Source organism: Leopardus geoffroyi, chromosome B4 (assembly GCF_018350155.1).
Source record: "Leopardus geoffroyi isolate Oge1 chromosome B4, O.geoffroyi_Oge1_pat1.0, whole genome shotgun sequence".
NCBI lineage: Eukaryota > Metazoa > Chordata > Mammalia > Carnivora > Felidae > Leopardus > Leopardus geoffroyi.
Window position 1 is genome coordinate 51,589,186 of NC_059341.1, and position 22,547 is coordinate 51,611,732.

Here is a 22,547-nt window from a genome sequence, read left to right on the forward strand (position 1 = left end):
CAAGTAACTCTTTCCTCTAAGACTTCAAACTGTCCTCAAACTGACCTTGATGTCTACAAGCTTCAGACAAATGGCTTAGTAATTGAGAGCAATAAATTTGAATCAATCACATTTAGTTAGGAGAAAGTAGTGTAAGTGTGCTAAAACAAGCTGACCTTCTTCTAGCTTTGCATTTTTATTGCACCCTTTCTGCTCTTCACCTGCACTTGATGTTATGGTGGCATCTTCTGACCTTAGCAGTACTTCAGAAGATGGGTCTGGACTACAGTTCTTACTAGGTCTTACTGCTAGATTGCTCAAAGGGAGAAAATTATAGGAAAAACATTTGCAGGTCAGAAATAAGGGTTTTGAGTGACTAACCTTGGAAGTGAAATTTTTGTTGCAATTAAAATACTCAGTTTAACTTAAGAAAAACTATGTAAAACATTACATTTATGCATTACATTTCAAGCTGCTATCAAGGACAGTTGAGAGATATTAAGTAATACCAATTTTTTCTTGACACTGTAGCTGCATAGTATTCATTTCACCCTTCAGTAACCTAATATGCTGAAAAGAGACTGGACATTATAGACTTTAAAAGTTTCCTGATCTCCATAGTATTGGGAGCCAATCTTCAGAACTCTCTCCTGATTGGTTGAAAGCATTCAGTTTGTTTCCATACAAAAAGATTTTTGGCTTTTGTTTATTTATTTATGTACTTGTTTTTTCAATCAGTTACTGTAAGTAGTTCCTTCAAGTTTTATTTATTTTTTTTTTGATGTTTTTATTTATTTTTGAGACAGAGAGAGACAGAGCATGAGCAGGGGAGGGGCAGAGAGAGAGGGAGACACAGAATCTGAAGCAGGCTCCAGGCTCTGAGTTGTTGGCACAGAGCCTGACGCGGGGCTTGAACTCACAAGCTGTGAGATCATGACCTGAGCTGAAGTCGGACGCCCAACCGACTGAGCCACCCAGGTGCCCCGTTCCTTCAAGTTTTAAATTATGCATATTGATTTTTTTCTGAAAACATATTTATTTAAAATTAATTTTTCTCACCAAAGCCCCAGTTATATCTAATCATGTCAAAGCAGTATGTCAAAATCACGTCAAAACAGTATGATGCCAAAAGTTATCTCTAGGCACTTCCCAGGAGCTTGGAGATAATTGAATCTAATTCTTCTCATGGAACAAGATGATGGCAGTCTGAGGAGCCCATCTGAGGATTAATTGTTTTCTGGAATAGATTTTCAAATGCTAAATACTTTCATAAATTTAGTTCAGTAACAAACATTTATTAAGTGTCTAATGGGTGCTTAATCTTACAACAGACATATGAAGTCCAAAATTGAATAAGGCAGTTACCCTCAAGAACTTCATATTCTAGTAATATTTAGTCTTATTAAATTATTGTTGTTTATTTATTGTAAGGTACTTTAGATTTCTGGTTTTTCATTATGACCTAGCCAAAACTCATTTAAATATATTATATCCCATTTTTAATTATATAAGCTATCAGGTCTCCAACTGGTAATAATTTTCTTAGCAAAATGTACGGCAAAGAGTTTCAAGATTTTAGCTATCCTACAATCCTTTATAGACGAGAAAGCTAACAATTCTGACTTAAACCCAAGTTTACAAGGAAATCTAGTTGAAAGGGCATTTTACTTCAGTTCATATGAGAGTAGAGAATGTAGAAAAATAATTTGGTGCTAATTATCATCTTAATTGATTGTGAGATTATTATTTTATCTTACGTGCCGGGGGTGGAATTCATTCTCTCTTCTCCCTGACATTTCTCATGGATTATTCCATACCACTAATAGCTTAATAGATATATATACTTTGTATTAGTTTTCCAGATCAAGAAATTCGTAAAGTGGCAGTTCAACAATTAGACAACCTCTTGAATGATGAACTACTGGAATATCTCCCACAGCTAGTTCAGGTAAGAACCACAGAGTTGCCAAAGGATTCCAGGATTTTAACCAATAATTTTTTAAAAAGAGTTTCCAGGACACCTGGATGGCTCAGTTGATTAAGTGCCTGACTTCGGCTCAGGTCATGATCTCATGGTTCGTGATTTCGAGCCCAGCATTGGGCTCTGTGCTGACAGCTCAGAGCCTGGAGCCTCCCTCAGATTCTGTGTCTCCTTCTCTCTCTGCCCTTCCCCTGCTCATGCTCTGTCTCCCTCTCAAAAAAGGAATAAACATTTAAAAAAAATTTTAAAAAGTTTCCACAACAGATGACATAAAAATGATATTGTAATTTGGCAAGCCAGGAGCTAAACTATAGCTCATGTGTCAACATGGGTAACATAGAAATTCTTTAGCCCAAATTGGTAGTTACAAAAAAGGTATATAAAAGCCAAAAAAGAAATTTTTTAAAAAACAACTTCACTTATTAATTAGAACTGGAGGGGGGGGGTAGAAGTGCTGGTGATGAAATCTTTTCATCTATGTAGAACAATTAAAAATTAATCAAATAAATGTTATGTGAAAAACAGTCTTTTACTCATAACATATGTGTTTCTTGCCTTTGCCCTAGGATGTTCTAATATTGATTATGAACCTATAAAAGTAGTTTAATAAGATAATACTCTAATTCTGCCAACAGATACTGCATTTTAGCCACAACATTAAATATCACAATGTTGGAGTAATTTTAGAAAATAATATAAATTTATATAGAAATATGAGCAAACACTGATTTAATCTGAATATTTTGAACTATAAACAACTATACATCTTACAAATGACCATGTAATACCCAAACTACAAACAATAGTTTTTTTTCCAAGTTGACTATGAAATAAGGGCTGAATAGGTAGTTCAAATATAATGGTCTTGATGTTTTTCATTTTTGTTTCATTTTTGTAACTCAGATGTGTTCTTATCTGAAAGGTCTGGTTGTAATTGCAAGCTATTTTAAATGCCAAGTGCCTCAGCTTCTGAACATTTAGGACAGAAAACTTTGAAAGTAATAGGGAAAACCTCTATCAGTGACTTGAATACCATATTGCTTTGCACATGGAATATATACTCCTCTGAAGGACTCCTAGGGAGAGAGCTGGTTTAGAAATAGTTGTACCATAGAGTTACTTCTACCAATCCTTATAGTTGTGATTTTTCTATACTTACCAGGATAGTGTGGTGAAAATAAAAATTAATCTAACTTGTAGGAACACTATTCATCTCATGGCTCATGAGTATGGGCAACACGCTCTATCTTACCCTAATCAAAAAAAATAAATAAATAAAATAACCTTTTACAAAATTTTTTGAAATGACAGTCTGAATCAATACACTTGGCATCAGGAATATTGCTGAGAGCCATAAACCTGCAAGTCTAAATTTATAAGACAAGGTGCACACAGGATCCAACAGCAAATGCACAGAAGTACAATTAGGAAGCACTGAGTCACTCTCTAATTAAAAATGAAGATTATAGGGGCACATTGGTTAAGTGTCTGACTTCGACTCAGGTCATGATGTCACAGTTCATGGGTTCAAGCCCCTCATCAGGCTCTGCAGTGTGTGGAACCTGCTGGGGATTATTCTCTCCTCTTTGCTCTCTGTTCCTCCCCTACTTGTGCTCTCTCTTCTCTCTCTCTCTCTCTCTCTCTCTCTCTCTCAATAAATAAATAAATAAATACATACATACATACATACATACATAAGTAAAAACTTACAAAAATTTTTAAAAAAATAAAAATAAAATAAAAATGAAGATTATAGGGGCACCCGGGTAGCTCAGTCAGTTGAGCATCCAACTTCAGCTCAGGGCATTATCTCGCAGTTTGTGAGTTTGAGCCCCACATCTGGCTCGCTGCTGTCAGCCTGTCATCGAAGAGCCCACTTCCTGTCATTGTAGAGCTAGCTTCCATCCTCTGTCCCCTTTTCTGCCCCTCCCCCGCTTGCACTCTCCCAAAAGTAAATAAATGTTTGAAAAAAAGTGAAATTTATAAAATGATTTGAGGTGGAAAGAAATGGCTAGAAAAATAAAATTAGGAAGAATTTTCAAAACATTTATTATAGAATTTGCCATTAAACTTCCACGTTCTCTCCTGCCTTCAAAAGTTTAAAAACATAAAAACTCTTGGGCACCTGGGTGGCTCAGTCGGTTAAGCATCTGACTGCGGCTCAGGTCATGATCTCATGGTTCATGAATTTGAGCCCCGCATAGGGCTCTGTGCTGACAGCTCGGAGCCTGGAGCCTGTTTGGATTCAGTCTCCCTCTCTCTCTGCCCCTCCCCTGTTCACACTCTGTCTCCCTCTGTCTCAAGAATAAATAAACATTAAAAAAAATTCAAAAACATAAAAACTTTTGAAACAAAAAATTCTACCCCATTCGTTATTTTCTTGAAGTGTGTTATTTTATGTATTATCTTGTTAGCATTATGCAGGATATATTAAAGCAGTAAGATAAAACTGTAAGACCATAACAAAAACAGGACATATTGTTCATAGACAGAAAGCAATTAAGACACAGACCCAGAAGTTACTGCAAACCACAGGTCAACACCAGGTGGGTAGGTTCCAAGAACATTTCATAATAATGCAGTGTGCACCAGAAATATTGCCTGCCTCCCTCCTAGATGGTGAGGTAGCATTTAGGGGAAAAACTGTATCAGTACACAGAGTGATGCTTTATAGTTTAGAAACAATGAAGCAATTTAAGAGCAACAAGTAGTTATTGCATCAAGAAGAAATAATGGGGAAATCTAAAAAGAAAAGCATGGAAGTAAATTCCAAGACACCTCTCTTGCTCATGTGCTTATATGATATACGATTAGGTCATAAACACAACTTATGACCTAATCAGCCCAGTATTAGCAAGTAAGTGAAAGAAAGCCATAGCTGCAGTTTAAGACAACATACATTATGGTCTTTATACATTCAGACAGCATCAAGAGTTTATGCAAATTTGCTGAAATCATCTTTGGCACTCTTATACCTTAGGAATTTATAAACTTTCTCATCCTTGAGTATGGTCAGCATATTGAGGTATTTCTTCCGGTGTGTATCTGAATGCATGTTGTGCCCACTTTTATCTGTTGTCTGTACTATAGTATAGGACCTGGCTTAAATTCTGCACTATAGTATGTAATCTGGCTTAAATTCTGTGTATGAGTGTCTATGGGTGTGTGTGACTTAAATGGCTATTGAGCAGCTAAAGATAGAAGCCTTGCCTCTTAAGCAGGGATGGAAACTTTTATCAAGAGAGCCTGGTTTTCACTTTCACAACATATTTGAATTTCTAGGATGATGATGGGGCCCAGGTACTGTACTGCGTACTGATAGTGAGGTCCCTGCAGAGTACAGGTGGAAGTCTGAATTAGGTCCACAGGATATTAGGGGCTGCCATTGCTGTCTGTATTTTCCACCAGGTTGGGTATCCTAGAAACTCCTAAAGAGCTGTTCAGAGTGGAGATGAGGGAAAAGGATTGCGGGATGGGTGGCTTAGGGTGGCAACAATCAACTTTGAAACCTCTAAGTAACGTGTCAAGTTCTGCAGGTTAATACTGACATATCAATTGGTGATTTCAGCTAAGGCTTTGAATATGGATTAATCATTCCCCAAAGAAGACAAATATCTATTGTTTAATAGTGACATTTTTATATCTAGGACACTAATCATGATATTATTTACTTTTGTGGGTTCCAGGATTCTCCTAGGCATGGTTGAACTCCATCAACCATCTGCTCTATTTATTATCCTGTGATACTAAAGCATAAATAAGAAAGAGACTACACAAATCCAAATTGTGTGATGTGTGTTTTATGTTATTATACACCAGCTAATAAGGTTATCAAATATGATATTAACATTTTGTTAAGATGTTTATGCTGTTTCCCCTTGTCTTTTCTTAAGCCTCTTAAGTCCCTTTGTAGTCTGCTATAATTTTGCTACTGAGAAGAGAAGTAAGTAATTATATCTCTTACTTCAGGCTGCCAAGTTTGAATGGAACCTTGAAAGTCCTCTAGTACAGCTCCTATTGCACCGTTCATTGCAAAGCATCCAGATTGCCCATCGTCTTTACTGGTAAGATTAACTAAAATAGGACAAGATGACTTTTTTTTTTAATTGTCAATTTCTCTCCATAGAGCTTTGGAAGAAGTGGAAGATTTCTTCCCTTGTCATTGATATAAACCTCTACTTAAAACTCTGCCAAAGTTGAGTGTTTGTCAAGGTTATTCTTATTTATGAGTATAATTTAACTGTCATTGTCCTCAAATTCTCCCCTTTGTACAGTTGCTTCTGTTTACATCCAATCAGAATTTTAAATCTGGATGATAGCTTTCCTGTAGTTTTAAATCACCTGTGCTATTTGCGGTCATATCTATTCATTGAAGATTTCAGTATAAAATCTACTTATGAGATAGTGGATGTTTGGGAAGAATGTGTGCTTTAAAAGTAATTTTTGTACAATTCAGTGGTAGATAGTGAAGGCTAACATATACTTGGTGTTGCAAATCCCTAGGGTACTCAACTTTTCTCCAAACATAAATTTTGAACGTTGTTAGTGGAGACATAAAACTTAAGAGATATTATCCTCCATTATATTCTTCCATTATCACCTATTCTTGATCCTATTGAACACGATGTTCATTGGATGCCATACTTCCTACTTTTATTACTAAACTTGTTGACTCACCTTCATAGTAAAACTTTTAATTACAAATATCAATGATCCACAAATTAAATAGACCTATCTTTTGTCCTCACATATGTATGGCAGGCATCATTTACTAGCTTCAATTGCTAGTGAAGAACTTTAATTAGTAGAAAAAAAGTCTAACTTTTGAGTATGTTTTTCTGCTTCGAGGAATGTTACCCATATTGACACCACTCTTCCCATGAAAATAACTCAAGCATTTCATAGCAAAGTAGAGGTACAAGAAACTACCAACCACCAGTGTTTATTCTGATGTTCATTTTTATTTTAAATACCTAATATAAAAAGCAGAACATTTTCCTCTACTATGTCAGTATAGTGAGGCATCACACACATGACCAGCACTGGGCCAGTCACTGAATAGACTCTTAGATCAAGCTCTAAATGAAGTCTTACGCTCCTCAGTTTTTCAATCAGCTTCTACCTAGCTAGGGGAAGTTAATAGATACACTTGGTGGTCTTCTGCTCTCATAGTAAAACTAGAACTCAGTCAAACTTAGTGGTTATTTCCTTTAAAACTTCACTTATTTTTTGTGCTTTTCACTTTTTTTGACATGTGTTTATGAAAATTAAAGCATGTTAAAAAGTGACATGACCTGATAATGATCTTGATTTAAATATTTGAACCAAAATATAATATGTATATAAAATATAATTCAAAAAGATATCTTTAAAAAGTAGAATAAAATATTAAGGACTTCTCTACTAGAGTAATGATTGTTGTAATACATGTGCCCCCAAAGTAAGTCCTTCATTTGCTAAAGTAGCATGAAAATCGGAGTCATTTGAAAGGCAACAGTGAATGCAAACAAAGTTGTAAATCAGTGTCATACTTGGAAGTTCACAATAAATTTAGTTATGTCACTCTTTCCAAAGAATTGCGAGGAAGGTCTTTCTCTGTATAATTCTCACCCTAATGAAGAAAAGAAAGACAAAAAACAAAGCCCATTTCACCTCTCACTGATTCAAAAAGAGAGTAATATAGAAGGAATAGAAAAGAATATAAAATACAAATGAAATGTTTGTTCTTGAGTGCTTAATTTGTAAGAATATGGGAAGAGGAAAATGAAAACAAGGAGGGAGATTTTAAAATCCCTACATCCTTTTAAACCTTAAATTTAAAAAGTATCAGGAAAAATATCCTAAGCATGAAATAATATTAATCATATTTAAAACATGGCCTGGAGTTTAAAAAAATACCTTGCACCTAGCATCAAGCTTAGGGAATATTTGTATATAGAATGTTTGAGTTAAAATGTTAAAGATGCAGCTCAGACCCTCCATGATACACTTAAACAAATAAATCCATACAATTTAATGATTTTATTTTTCACTTGGATGAGCTCTCACTTCCTCAGATTCAGCATGTTCAACATGGAACTCAACATCTTGCCCTGCTCACCCAGGGCTTGGATCTTCCCTGTTCCTCACTAACATGTCCAATTGTTTACCAAGCCCTGTAACTCCATAATTCTTACATAGCTCTATCACCTGACCTAAGATGAGCATTTCTCTGCTTAAGGTAAAGATTTTAAAATATATGTTGTTTTTGTTTTTTAATTAGAGAATCAGTATGCTATAGGATCTGTCATAAATTGCGCAGCAATGCTGCCATCTTTCATACTCTTAAGTCTGACTGAATAAGCCCTGAGAGAGAACCAGTTTGAATCAAAATCTGTGTGGTGGGGAACCATTTTGTAACATGGATCCTTTATAAATTGTTACTTAAGTCACATGTTACAAAAATCTGAAAGTGTTCCCTTCAAAGTATAGGGAAAGCCTGAACTGAAGCTCCCATTTTCAAACTCTAAGTGCAGCAATTTTGTTTCTATATAGTACTAATATTAATTTTTGCTAGTATGGTGCGTGGTGTTTGAAAATATTCAATAAATTATTATTGAATGAATGAATGGGATTAACTTGCCTGGGTCCAGCTGTGCACATGCAGACTTGTGACAGAAGGGGGCAGAAGAGGGCTGCTTGAGCAGTCAGTCAGACTTGATGTCAAACCAGAGCTGGCAAGGAAGGCTAGGGCAATTTCAGGGGATTGATGCCTATCACTAGTAAAGTCAAGACTGGATTGAAGGGAGAGTGTGAGCGGAAGTCACGACTTAGGGCTCAAAGAACAAGTTGTTTCAGCAGTGTCTGCTGGTCCTGAATGACTTAAGACAATGGTATTTCTGGCACCACAAGGGGTTCCCAAGACAGCAACGGCATTGAAGGATCAAATCCTATGAGCTTTAATCTGCCACTCATAAAATTGAGATGATGCAAAATCTGCCCATTCATTTTCTAAACACTCAGTCCTAAACTTTTCTCCTCTAGAATTTTGGGGCAATTTCTCAAAGGAGGAAATACTCTAAATAAAGCAAAATAATGTGGACATGTTGCATCATGTGATTTGAAGTCACACAAGTCCCTCTCACCCCTTCTCCTAAATATGTCACACCTGATACCTGAAATTTTATCATTAGTGAGTCATTCCTTTAGGTTAAGTATTGTTCCCTCCCAGAAGTTTTCTTCTAATGTGTATGTATATATGTGTATATATGTTCAGATCATAGTGCTTGTGATGAATTAGGTTAGCATTTGTTCATTTATGTGACAAACATTGAGATACTAGACACCGTTGAACTATTAAGGATAAAACAGAACAGTCCTTGCCTAGACAAGCTCACAGGCTATGTGGTGGGAAGAAACTAGAAGGAGACAACTGACAACAAATTCTGTCCACCTTACAGTAATCCATCCAAAATGTAACGACAAGGTAGAGACAGGGCTGGCCATCAAGTAAATAAAAAAGCCTAAACGTGCACTCCCATTCTGTCAGAGTTAAATATCGATACAGGCATACAAATGTATACACAAAGGAGGTAAGTGCTCTCTACTTTGGTATCTGAAACACTCCCTGAAGAAAGAGTAAAGAGCTGTACTTTACGGAGTTATCACAGTGTAATAGAGCATGCATAATACAGAATCAATAGAAGGTTTTAAAGCCTCAGTCCTTTACCTTCTAGAATCATTACATTACTACTAATTCACCTTTTACTTTTACAATGTAATGAATAATAAATTATTGCTTTATTTTTTTTTATAAGGTAGAGACATGGCTTGCTGTCGTTTAATATTGATCTCTTATAATCGTCTTTCATGTATTGTTCTCAGAAAAGTATATACAGGATAAAATCTCTCCAATAAAGCAATTTGCTAAGCTAACAATAACTATTCTTTACCTCAACCAACCTGAAAAAAAGTGATGGATATTTTTAAGAAAGTTTACGTTTTATGTTATAATCTGTAAAATGCATTAGCATAATTTTCTAGTTAAGCCACAATAAAGGAACAGCTGGGTTTTTTTTTTCTGTTTTATTTCTATTTTATGTTAAGTCTTATATAGTTCTTTAAACAAAAAGATTTTAAAAACAGAATGTAATTTTAAATTAATTATCTTCTATCACTTGTGTTATTATTATTATTATTTTAATGTTTATTTTTGAGAGAGAGAGAGAGAGCAGAAGCGGGGGAGGGACAGAGAATGAAAGGGAGACACAGAATCTGAAACAGGCTCCAGGCTCTGAGCTGTCAGCACAGAGCCCAATGCGGGGTTTGAACTCTGGAACGGCGAGATCATGATGTAAGCCGAAGTCGGACACTGAACCAGCTGAGCCACCCAGGTGCCCCATTTGTGTTATTTTTTTTTAATTAAATACATATGAAAATAGAATTTTAGAATCTTAAACAAAGTTCTATCTCAAATCAATACAGTAGCCAGGAATAAAGGTCAACCTTAAATTTATCCATAGTTTAAATTATTTCCCCTTCAAATTCTTCTATTTTGTTTTTTTTAAAAAGTCAAGAGCTATAAAAATGAACATTTTGTGCATACATACTGACCTCAAATGTTGTAACTTAGACCAGATCTGGCCTTTGGGAACTGAACTTTCTAATCCACTCTCCAACAATTTTCAGTAGAATAGACACTGCCATTGTATCACTGCTTCCTTAGATAGTAATCTGGTGTCCCTATAATAATATCAGTCTTCCTCTGTCATCTTTAATGCTAAAGATTTGGGGTAAGTCCTTGAAAAACAACACTATGCTGCTTAATTTTCACTGTTTCCCAATCAGACTGCAGCCTTAATTTAGCTAACAAAATATATGGTCAACAAAAAGGCATTCTGTTTAGTAATTGTCTTTGTCTTTTAATAATATTTGAATTTGGCTTCCAAAATAAATAGACTAATAAATATTCATAGAGTTATAGGATTTGGGAGTCCAATGGAACCTTAGTAATCAACTGCTATAGCACTTTTTTTTTTTACCCAGTAAAGGATTTCAACAAGTGATTCTTCCAATTACAATCATTTAGCTAGCTAAAGAATTGAGATTAAAATATCTTTTTTTAATGACATCTAATACCCAATTCAGGTCTCTTGGCAATTCAATATCTACTTCCAAAGAAAGTACAACTCAAAGAATTCATAAAATGTTTGTTTGTCTTTCTATCCATAATTAGGTACTCATTAAAATACTAAAGTAGTGGCTTTTCCTTAACTTTAAAGCCAAACTGAAAACAATATCATAAATTGAGATCTCTATATCTAATACTCAGAAGTTTTAGATATGAGCATGACTCACAAGTACTATCAATTATAATATTAATTAATAAGTGCGTGTAGTAAGCTCCAAAAACACTGTATACTTGAAGGAGTTTTGAAGGAAACAGTAGGTTTTTCCCAGAATTTTTCTTATGTGGTTCCTGATTCATACCTAAAACATTAAATCTGTTCTCTTAGTTTTACTATGAAGCCATGAGTGATAAGAAAACAATTTCTGAGTAATTTTCTTAGTCTCAGTTTGTACTTATTGTTTAATACATACTATATAAAAGCAAGACTTTATATTATAAAAAACCCAGACTCAGTTTTTTCAAAAACACTATTTACTTAAGCAACCAGCAATATGCTAATGCAATTCAAATCATCCCATTTCATCAAGTTAAATGAGTTAGAAAATAAATTCCTATGCTCCAGTCCAGAACTTGGCAATAATAAAATGTAAGTAAAGTTCATCTTTAGTTTCCTTCTAAGTAAAAAACCCAGTAAGCAATTAGACATAGAAGCCTAAAAAGCAGGAGAAAGATCTGGACTGGTAACAGAATGGGAATGTAGTAGCACATTGATAGTACTTGCCGGGCTTCCATCTTATGGTTCAGTTGTCCCCCGGGTTTGGAGTTCTCACTCAGATTCCCTGTACCTATATCCAGAGTTTTTAACAAAGAGAGAAAACCAGAGCATCATATCAAAAGTATTTTCAGGTGCCAGGTCTAGAGGCATGCCACTTTTGCCTATATTTCATAGGCCAAAATCAGTAACAAGGCTCTACCTACATGCAAGAGAATATAAGAAAGTGGACCAAGTATCTAGCTATGTACAGAAGCAAAATGCTGCTTAATCTGGTAAACCCACAGCATTGTCTGCCATGGAGGTGAAACAATGTGGATGACTCAAGAAATTTGGCCATCGGGGCGCCTGGGTGGCGCAGTCGGTTAAGCGTCCGACTTCAGCCAGGTCACGATCTCGCGGTCTGTGAGTTCGAGCCCCGAGTCAGGTTCTGGGCTGATGGCTCGGAGCCTGGAGCCTGTTTCCGATTCTGTGTCTCCCTCTCTCTCTGCCCCTCCCCCATTCATGCTCTGTCTCTCTCTGTCCCAAAAATAAAAAAACGTTGAAAAAAAAATTTTTTTTAAATAAAAAAAATAAAATAAAATAAAAAAAAAGAAATTTGGCCATCAAGAAATTTGGCCAAGAGAAAGAGGACATGGAAGGAAAACCAGTATGCACCCTCATATATATTAATTGGCTTTCTTTTCAAAAACTAAGATTAATCTCAACAGACAAAAAAGACTATTGCCTAACTACCTGATTAAGAATCATCATTTTGGCAGATATCCTCTAAAAATGTCTTTTGTCCAACAATTCTGTATTTCCAAGTTGATTTAACATATGGGCATATTTTTAAACCATTTTATCTAGACAGATCATTATTAAGTTTTTTATGTAGCTATGCTGGGTAAATGGTGTCTCAGCCCAAGAGGTCCAAAACTGAATTAAATATCCCTATGCTCCCTTTCTTTTTCAATCCTTGCCCACACTGTCCAAACCTCGTTTTTTGTATTCAGTATCCTGGTTAACAGCCACTACCAAGATATCCAACACAGAAAAATTATCCAATCACCTTCCTCATTTAATTAGTCCTTAAGACCTAACTATTGCTTCTCCTAACAGTGTCTTAAATTTGTCTCTTTTTCATTTCTATGCCTAGCACCTTAGCTCAAGCCTTTTTACCAAGCTCAAGTCCAGTATTACCTACTTGGACTATTGCAAGTAGAAGGCCTTCTAATTTTTGTTTGTTTTTTTCCTCCTCCCCCTCCTTTCCCCCTCCACCACCACCACCACCTCCTCCTCCTCCTCCTCCTCCTCCTCCTCCTCCTCCTCCTCCTCTTCTTCTTCTTCTTCTTCTTCTTCTTCTTCTTCTCTTCTTCTTCCTCTTCCTCCTCCTCCTCCCCTTCTTCTTCTCCTTCTCTTTCTCCTCCTTCTCCTCCTCCTCCTCCTCCTCCTCCCTCTCCTCCTGTTCTTACCTATCTCCACCCATCCATACTCCACATGGCTCTTGGTATAATCTCTATGTAATACAATTTGATCCAGAACTCATAAAGTAGGGTATCGTTCCAGGGTAACACACAGATAGCTAGCATAATTCTGTAATTCCAATTAAATATGACCTTGAAATACATTTTCATAATTTCTACTCTGCCTACTTTCCACCCCCATTTTGTATGGCTTTCTACATCCAAACATAGACTTCTCTATTCCCAAGTTGGTACTCAAATTTTCAGAGATCTTTCATGCCTTGATTGCTTTATACATGGCATTTCTCTCTTCTTGAAATGCAGTTGTCCTGTTGTTACAGAGTCCTTTAGGACTCAGCTCAACTTTTTATCCTCTTTGAGGATGTCTCAGCCCTTGTACCCACTACTGATATAGTTCTTAGCATATTATATATTTTGCTTACTTCACCATTTACCTTTTCTTTAAAATATTTTGGTCTGCAAGTAACAGAAAATGCTGATTTAACTGGCTTTAACAATATGAAAAATTAATTATCTCATATAACAAGAAGTTCATTAGTTGAGTGGTTCCAGAGTTTTTTATTGCAGCAGCTAACCAATTTTATCATAAACCCAGTTTCTTTGCATATTTTTGTTTCTCATTTCCAATGTGTTTACTTGTTTTTAGTCCAGATCATGGTTACAAGGAGACTGCCACAGGTGACACCATGTAGCAAAAGAAAAGGGGCCGATTCTTCATCAATAAAAAAAATTTTCTTATAAACTTCATAGCAGAGTTGAGTTCCTTTAAGATTTGCCAGAATTGGGTCACATGTTATCCTGAGTCAATCACCTGATTAGATGGCAAGCAGGTAAACTGACTTAATTGGTTTAGAATATTTATAACATACCTCTAAACTCATCATCTTCCCTGAAGATTTTGATATCTGAACAAAATCTGATTCTTTTTCAGTTATGAAAGGAAGACTAGGTTTAGTTTAGATAAAACCCTATGTTCTCTTTCTGGATTGTGAGACCCTACCTTAATCATCCATCCTTAACAGCAAACATTGCACATAGCATATGTAATTGGTATTTAATAAACACTGTTGAATGAATTTAAAAATTATTATGCCACATACATTTATACTGCCTACAGGTTAACTTTTCTTGACTACTGTACTTAAAACAGCATATAATTATGTCATATTACACTAAATGAGTCATATTATAGTAAAATCATATTATATTAAATGTATAACTTGACCATTGGTACTCTAATAATCACTTTTGCTCTTTTTAAAAAAAAATGAACTTCCCTAGCTCTCTGTAATTGGGGGAAGTTGAGTTACATGACTTACAGATAAATATGATCCTTTGGAATAAGAGTTTTTGAAGAGCTATCACATGTTAACCAATGATTGGGTCTACAGTGTGAAGTGCTTTATATTGACTTAACTATGTTGTTTCTTGAAACCCTGATTAAAAATAAAAAGTTATACCTAGTGATTTGATAAGAAGTGTTTTATGGGGAAATCTTTAGTTAGTAAAAAGCCACTTACTATCTTTTTAAAATATAATTTTCTATGTTGAGACTGTATGAGTTTTGGGGAATTACTGAGCAGTTTCTGCTTTTTGCTGGTTCCTATCCTATTTTGGTTGGTTGGTTAGTTGCTTTTTTTTTTTTTTTTTTTTTTTTGGACTGGGAAGATTGATAGTTTTTTGCTGTTGTTCTGTTTGTATCAGCTGGTGGGTAAGTCCTTTATTTTCAGGCTCTATTTTATTTTCTATGTTTGTTCATCAAAAGATCATTCTTTGGAAAGGTTGAATGGAGGTTTTTCTTGCTTTTCTTTTAACTCGATTTTCTATTTCATTTGTATTGTTGTTGTTACAAGAGAAAGACAATTACTTTGCTTTTCCTTGTCTAAAGAACTTCACATGTATTGCTTTTAGTGCAACAAAATCCAGACTTGGATATTTTAATCAAATACTTGTCACGTTTAATAACTTAGAATTCTTGCTTTTGTTTTGACATGTATGATTCATTTTTGACCAGTGACAAGTGAACAGCTTGCACAAATAATGCTCGTCTTCGCTAGAATCTGCCTGAAACACTAACCTCTCTTGACAGATATGCCACATAATTATATGTTGCTTAGGTCTAGTCATCTGAAATTGTTAAAAGGAGGAACCTTAATGTACATGTCACTTTCTTTTAAATTGGGCACTGTGTACTTATGTTTCCTAAGGTGGTATGAATGTCATTAATTTACCAAAATGGTGGGACTTTTATTATTTTATTCCAAGTAAAATTTACTATCACTTTTAGAGAGGATGCTGCTCAATAAACTGCTAACATAAATTGATTGATGATTCCGAAATCTCACAACACTTAATCTACAGCTTCAGTAACTAAATGTTGTGAGGGTAATTTGAACAGATGCAAGAAAGTGCATGAGTATATTGAGGAAAGAGAGAGTTTTATGTTAGTCATCTTCTCTTTCATTCATCTATTCTCTGATTCATCTATTTCATTCATCTACTATTTCATTCATCTATTCTCTAATTGAGTTCCTATTATATACATAATTTATGGCTCTTTTGTGAAAGAGATAGAAAATATAAGCAAATGCTAATAAACATGGTTTAAGCAACGTGTTTTTTTTTAAGCTTCCTAGCTATTTTAGGCAATTACCACAGATATTAGAGTCTATTTTTCAACTCTGCTGTCTCAACAAGTTAATTTTAAACATTACATTCAGTGATTTTCAAATCCTCTTTGAGTTATAAACCCAAGTTCAGCATATTCTTTCACAATTATTTGTTCTTGGAAATAGTTGTGTTAATTGTCCAGGGAACCCCTTTCCAGGACCAAGGAAATTCAGGAACTGAATTGAGGATAAGATAGTGACTTGGATAATCTTTAGAATATTTTACTGTTCTTTCTATGCTATAAAGACCAGAATACTAAAGTTTATCAACTCTAATGTAGCTGTGACTTACAAAGTATCACTAAGAATTCTAACCATCTAATTCTGTGTCTTCAGTGTTCCTATCATGACAGGTAGAAATAATATAGTTAATGCTAGATACTATGCTAGTCACTTTTTCATATTATTTCACCGATTCTCGACACCTCCAACATGTCCATCTTTCAGAGGAATAAATTAGTACTTAAAGAGGCTAAGTGTACAATGCTATTAAGTAGAATAGCCAAATTTGTCCCTGTGCCCTATATACTATGACCTTCCACCTGCTTAAATATAATGAAGGGTATATAAAAAAAAAACAATAAAAAGCAGAATAATGCTTTTGGCGGGGGGGAGAAACATACTTGAGTAGAAATTCCAACTCAGGTGTCTATTAGCTGTATAGCCTTAGAAAAATTACTTAACCTCCTGATCTTTTTAATAATCTGTAAAAGAACTGTAATTATGCCTAAGAGTTATTGTTAACTTAAACTGAGATCATGTTTATCAAGATCTTTAATATATATTTGGTATATCCAAAGGATATATATTTTTAATCAATTAGAAAGCATAAGAAGTATCCAAAAAATCCCAGTTCCCAAGGTCGTATCACAAATTAATAATTACATAGAATTTAGATCTTGGATTCTTGACATTTGACTCCTCATTCCTACCACTGTTCTTTCTTTGTTTTGTTCCAATTCAAATTTAAAATTAAAGTTTAATAATAGAATCTGAAATGGATGGAAGTGGGAGCTGAAAAGTCACTGTATAAACTAGTTTAGAGACTTGTTGAGCAAAGTATCATGAAACATTCTAAGTGTCAGAAAAGGTTGAAAATATGTGCATTTAGTTTCAGAGATTTGACAAAGGAATCTAGCAACATTCACAGATTGCCTGTTGATACATGTTTTTACATTTCAACAGCCACCTTCTGTCTCACTCACATCACTCACTTGTCTGCTAGCACAATTCAGAAGAAGAAAATCTGTGTAAAAATTTTCATCAGTTCTTTAGTTATTTTAAAGGATTATGGCTATGAACTACAAATGCAAAATTGTACTCATGCAAGAAGTTGGGAACTTAAAAGGCAAAGAACTTAAAGAACCCCTTTGGGGACCACACATTTTGTAGTATGCTTCAAGTAAAAAATATTCTTATTGAAAAAAAATAACTTTAATTGAGGGTACTCATTTAAAATAAAGCATATCAGAAGGGAAGTGGGTAGGGGAAAAGTGAAGTAGGTGAAGGGGATTAAGAGTACACTTATGATGAGCACTGAGTATAATGTATAGAACTGTTGAATCACCATATTGTACACCTGTAACTAATAGAATAATGCATGTTAACTATACTGGAATTGAAATTTAAAAAAAAAAAATCTTATTACAGATAGATAAATAAATAAATAAATAAATAAGCAAGCAAACAAACTCCTTACCACAGGAAGAGAATGGATCTTGTGTTGCTAAACCTACCACACTAGGAAAGCGTTGTAGACCATCTAAGAGAAAATAGAAACTCACTGAAACATCTCATGAACCAGGACAGAATTCATGATTCGTGATTGGTGGCTATCTTGGATTTTTCCATTATTAAGCTAGATTTTTAAATTTTGAATGATGTATCCCTTCGGTATAAAATACTTGTAATAAACCTTATTACTGAGCTTGTGAATACAGTGAGATAATTTTTTCTTTAGGTATAATGATAAACCTGCCTTTTATACAAGTTTCACTTCCAAGGTCACACCTGGAAATTCCTGCCCATCTGACAATTTGTTAATGACAAATGATGATTGTATAGTTCTCCTTTCTCTTTCCTTTACCCAGGATATGTAGAGATGGTTATCTTCAAGAAGTCATTTGTTGTTTCTGTACATATATTATATTTAGGCCCAATTGGTGTTCCAACCTCTGGATAGCACTGTACCCACCAGTTTTGGTGTTTTGTGTTGAGGCAACTAGTGATCCCAGCTATGGGATCTGGTTCTGGTTAATTGACTTAAAATTCCTGAATCTCTTTTCCTCATGAATGAGGAAATGGAATAAAATGCTTACCAAAATACCTACCATGAGACCTGATACCTATAGCTACTCAGTACATATACATTGAATAAATCAATAATTGGAAGAATTGAAATTTTTCTGAGAGTGAAGTGACATAAAATTATGCAATATGCCTTGTGCAGTTCCTAGTCTTAACAGATGTTTCTCCTTCTGTTTTCTCTCTTTATCTTTCTTCTTTTTATTTTTTAATCAAATGATGGCACTTTATTTGTTGGAGTATAGTTTAAGAATGTTTTAATTAGCACTCCCCAACTTAAGTAACTTATCAGATAAGTGGGCATAAATCTATAATTCTGTGATCGAATTCATGTACATTTCATCTAAGTGTAAATGGAAAAACCATGTAAGTGGGAAAAGTTCTGGGACACACTTCTAGTATTTCTCACCATCCCACATCTTGCCACCGTTCTGGACAGTTTCATTTCTAAATGGAAGGATGATTCAGCTAAAAAAAATGCCTCAAGAGCATTTTACATCCTATTTTACCAATAAATTTTAGCTCCTTCACACTTCAACAACTACTTTCCATGGCTTCATATTAAATCTTTTCATCACTAGGAATGGCTCTTCATTTGGAGTTTCAAACTCAGAAATATAATCCATTAGCCCTTTCACATTTTGACTTTATTGTACATGCATGCTCAATCTAGAGCTCAATGCCAATGGAAACTCCACTCCTGATGTCTGCCTGTTGTTCAGGCTCATCCAACCACTCATACTCTGGCTTACTTTCCTAGCAAGTTTCCTAACTATTCATTTATGTATCTTAACTAATTTCTTCCATCTCCCTCTATATCTACCAAATCACTTATAAAATCTCATGAGTCAGTACTCTCCATCTCCACTAAACCCTTAGCTCAGAACATCATGATTTCCTGATTAATACTACTATTGTTTATTATTTCATCTGCCCAATTCAATGATTCTGCAGTGCTCATAAGATCAAGATCAAATTCATTAGTCTTATTCTATATAAAATATCCAATGGAATAAATTTTATTTTATTATCAGTGTCAGAAAAACTTGTGTTTCTCCAAAGCAAACAGTTTGTTTTTAATATATGAAAATGTTGGCTTTCTTAACTCACAGAATAATAGTTTACAGTTTAGAATCTACTTCACTGTGCCTAAATGCAAACTCTGGTTCTATTATTTATTAGGTGTCTGACTTTTGCAAAGTGCTTAGCTTTTGTAAGACCAGTTTTCTCAGACATTAAAATGAGGATAATAATAACATTTATTTTTAGAAGATTGTTGTGAGAATTAATGTAACGTGTAAGATTTGGGACCGTAGAGTCACATAGCCATGTGACTCAGAGAATCCAACCAGGTGTCAGGCTTACACCTGCAAGTTGTGATCCTATCTCAGAGGAAGAGTTTACTTATTCAACAAAAATTATTAAGTACATTCCATGTTGTGGTCTTCAAGGATATAGCAAGGGAGAAAACAAAAATCCCTATCCTTCCTTGTATAGCTTTTAAGAGAAATAAGATATAAGATGTTGATAAAAGCTATGGAGAAAAATGAAACAATTAGGAAATATGATAAATATGGGGATGGGGAGGTGCAATTTTAAGATAGAAGACCAAGGAAAGTCCTTATTAAAAAGGTGGCATTTGGGAAAAGACCTCAGTGAGGTCCATCTGAATGGATGGTTAGATATCTAAGAAAGAGAATATGAGGAAGAAGAAATAGCATATTCAAAGGCATTGAGGTGTGTATTTAGGGTGTTAGAGAGAAACCAATGTAGCTTTCTGAGGCTACAATGAAGTCAGTATAGCTGAATTAACCTGAGCAAGGGGTAAAATAATAGGAAATGAAGTCAGAGGGGAAAGGGAGAAAGGGGAGGACAGGTTATGTAAAAATTTCTATGCCGTTATTAGAATTTTGGGCTTTAATTTAAGTAAGATGGGAAGTCATTAGAGAGTTCTGGGAAGGTAAAAGTCGTGATTTGGTTTATGTTTTAATAGAACCACTCTGGCTGCTGTGTTGAGGATCAACTGAAGAAGAACAATGGCAGGAACGAGATAACCAGTTAGGAGGCTAATGGAATAATCCAGCTAAAATGTTATAGTAGCTCAGGGCAGCGTATGGTAGCAGAAGGAGTGAAAAATCATTAAATTCTGGGTTTATCCATAAAAGTAAAGTGAATGGAATTTTCTGATGGATTGCTGAGGGGCATAAGAGAAACAATTAAATGATGATACCAAGACTGATGCCCAAACAATTGAAAGAATAGATTTTCAGGAGGGCATGTTTCTAGAGGTGGGAAAAAGATACCAAAAGATCAGTTTGATCTATGAAAATCTGGAACAACTACTACTGAACATCTTTATCTGGACTACAGAATAAAAAGGAAGGAATTATCATACCAACACAAAATGAGGCTTAAAAGCATAAGAGTAGGTGATATCATAGAAGAATGAGAACAGAGAGAAAGAAAAAAAGTCCAAGCATTGGAGTAAAGCCAACATTTAAAAGCCAAAGAGATAAGGCAGAAACAGAAAATAAGACTAAAAACAAGCAGTCAGAGATCTAAAAGATGAACCGAGAAAGTATTGAATCCTAAAAGACTAAAGAAAGGTTAAAAGTAATATGATTAACTTTGTCAAATGCTGCTAATAGGTCATGTAATATTGAGATCTGAGTAGCACCATGAAGATCATTGGAAGTCATTGAAAAAGCAATTTCAGTGGAGTGGAGGTGAAAGTCTGGTAGGAATAAACTCAAGAAACAGAGACATGTCAGAGACAGTAACTTTTGGAGTTACGCTGGTAAAGGAAGGACATACGGGGTAGTGGCTGAAGAAGAAAATGGAATCATGACAGAAGTTTTGTTTTGTTTTTTGTTTTTTGTTTGTTGGTTGGTTTGTTTAGGATGGGAGAAATAACAGCTTTTTTGTATGTTGGTGGAAAAAAATAGAGAGGGTAACATTGATAAGACCAAAGAAAATAGGAAAATTTCTCATGCAAAGGTTTTGAGTAATGATAGGATTAGGTTCTATGGCAAAAGAGGATTGGCAAAGAGTCCAGGAATAGTAACAGGAAGAAATGAAAAATAGACGGGAATAGGTAGGTGGAGAGACATCATGGTAATTGCTTGTGTAGTGAAGGAAACAAAATCATTTTCTAAACGGGGCAGAAGGTGTTGGGAGTTTGAGGACAGTGGACTCACTTGAAATTACTGCTTATAAATTTAAAGTAGGGCCAACTAGAAAGATGTGTGCTTTTCCTCTTGCCCAAAAAATAGGTGGAGAGTTGGATTTAACCAGGATTGTTGTTTACCATAGCATATCATGAAACAAGGGAGGCAAGAGAACTGAAGGTACTTGCAAAGGATAGTCAATATAATGATTTATACTTTATGGTGATAAACCATGAAACTTGTATAAGGACAAAAGTGAGGACATAAGTTGGGAGGAGAGTTAAAAGAACTGATGAATTACAGAGGTCTGCATAGACAAAAAGATTTTAAGCATTAGGATTACTAGAAGCAGTGAACTAGAAAAATAGGAGGTGGTGGGTGGAGAATGAGATGCCTGAAATTGAAATGAAAGAGAATTTGCAAACACTGATAATATTGAGGTCAAGTATATAACATGAGTTTGACTGATATTAAAGATAACATCATCAAAAAAAGAGATGAAGGAATTGAGAGTCCAGGATACTGAGAAACTCATCTCATGGATAATGAAATCACCAAAAATTGTGATGTAAATGATGTTGGAGAGAGTGACAAGTGACCCTGTTAACTAAAATCTTCAAGTAATTAGGGCAAGAATTTATGTGAATCAGAATTTCTCTTAAGTTCAGTGGTTATGGAGCCAGAAGGAAAGTCCTTTAAATATTTTAGGATCCAGAGAAAAGTAAAACTTATTTAAGTGACACAGCAGCATGCAGACAGATAAGGAGCTGGGAGGTCAGGAATGAGGGGATATAGCAGAATGTCAGTGTCAGGCTGGAAAATTATGTAAGTTCTAATGTGAATCTAAGGAACATGGGTTGAAAGATTCCCACGGTTGGAAGCTGTTGACCTAGAAATTACAAAATAGGTCTCAACTGGTCAGCATCCTACCCAGGAATCCACTCTGGTGCTTAGAAAACTTAATCAAAGCCAAGAAAGCAACACAAAAATTGCTTAGAAAGGTAGTTCCAAGATTGTTTGGAAGATAGCATGTTTGCTTTTTTAATGACAAAGCGTTTTCATTTTTTATTATAAATATGTTCAAACATTTATGAAAATAG

At 34.9% G+C, this 22,547-nt stretch overlaps 1 protein-coding gene across 4 annotated transcripts in view; it reads left to right on the forward strand.

Annotated features, from left to right (window-relative positions):
- The window catches only part of PIK3C2G (phosphatidylinositol-4-phosphate 3-kinase catalytic subunit type 2 gamma), a 355,657-nt gene that overhangs the window by 154,287 nt on the left and 178,823 nt on the right, over positions 1–22,547 (forward strand). For all 4 annotated transcript variants that reach the window (XM_045463665.1, XM_045463664.1, XM_045463668.1 and 1 more), the window contains 2 exons: positions 1,834–1,927; positions 5,930–6,024. In XM_045463665.1, coding sequence (XP_045319621.1) covers positions 1,834–1,927; positions 5,930–6,024 — 189 coding nt within the window. The remainder of the gene's footprint in view (positions 1–1,833; positions 1,928–5,929; positions 6,025–22,547) is intronic.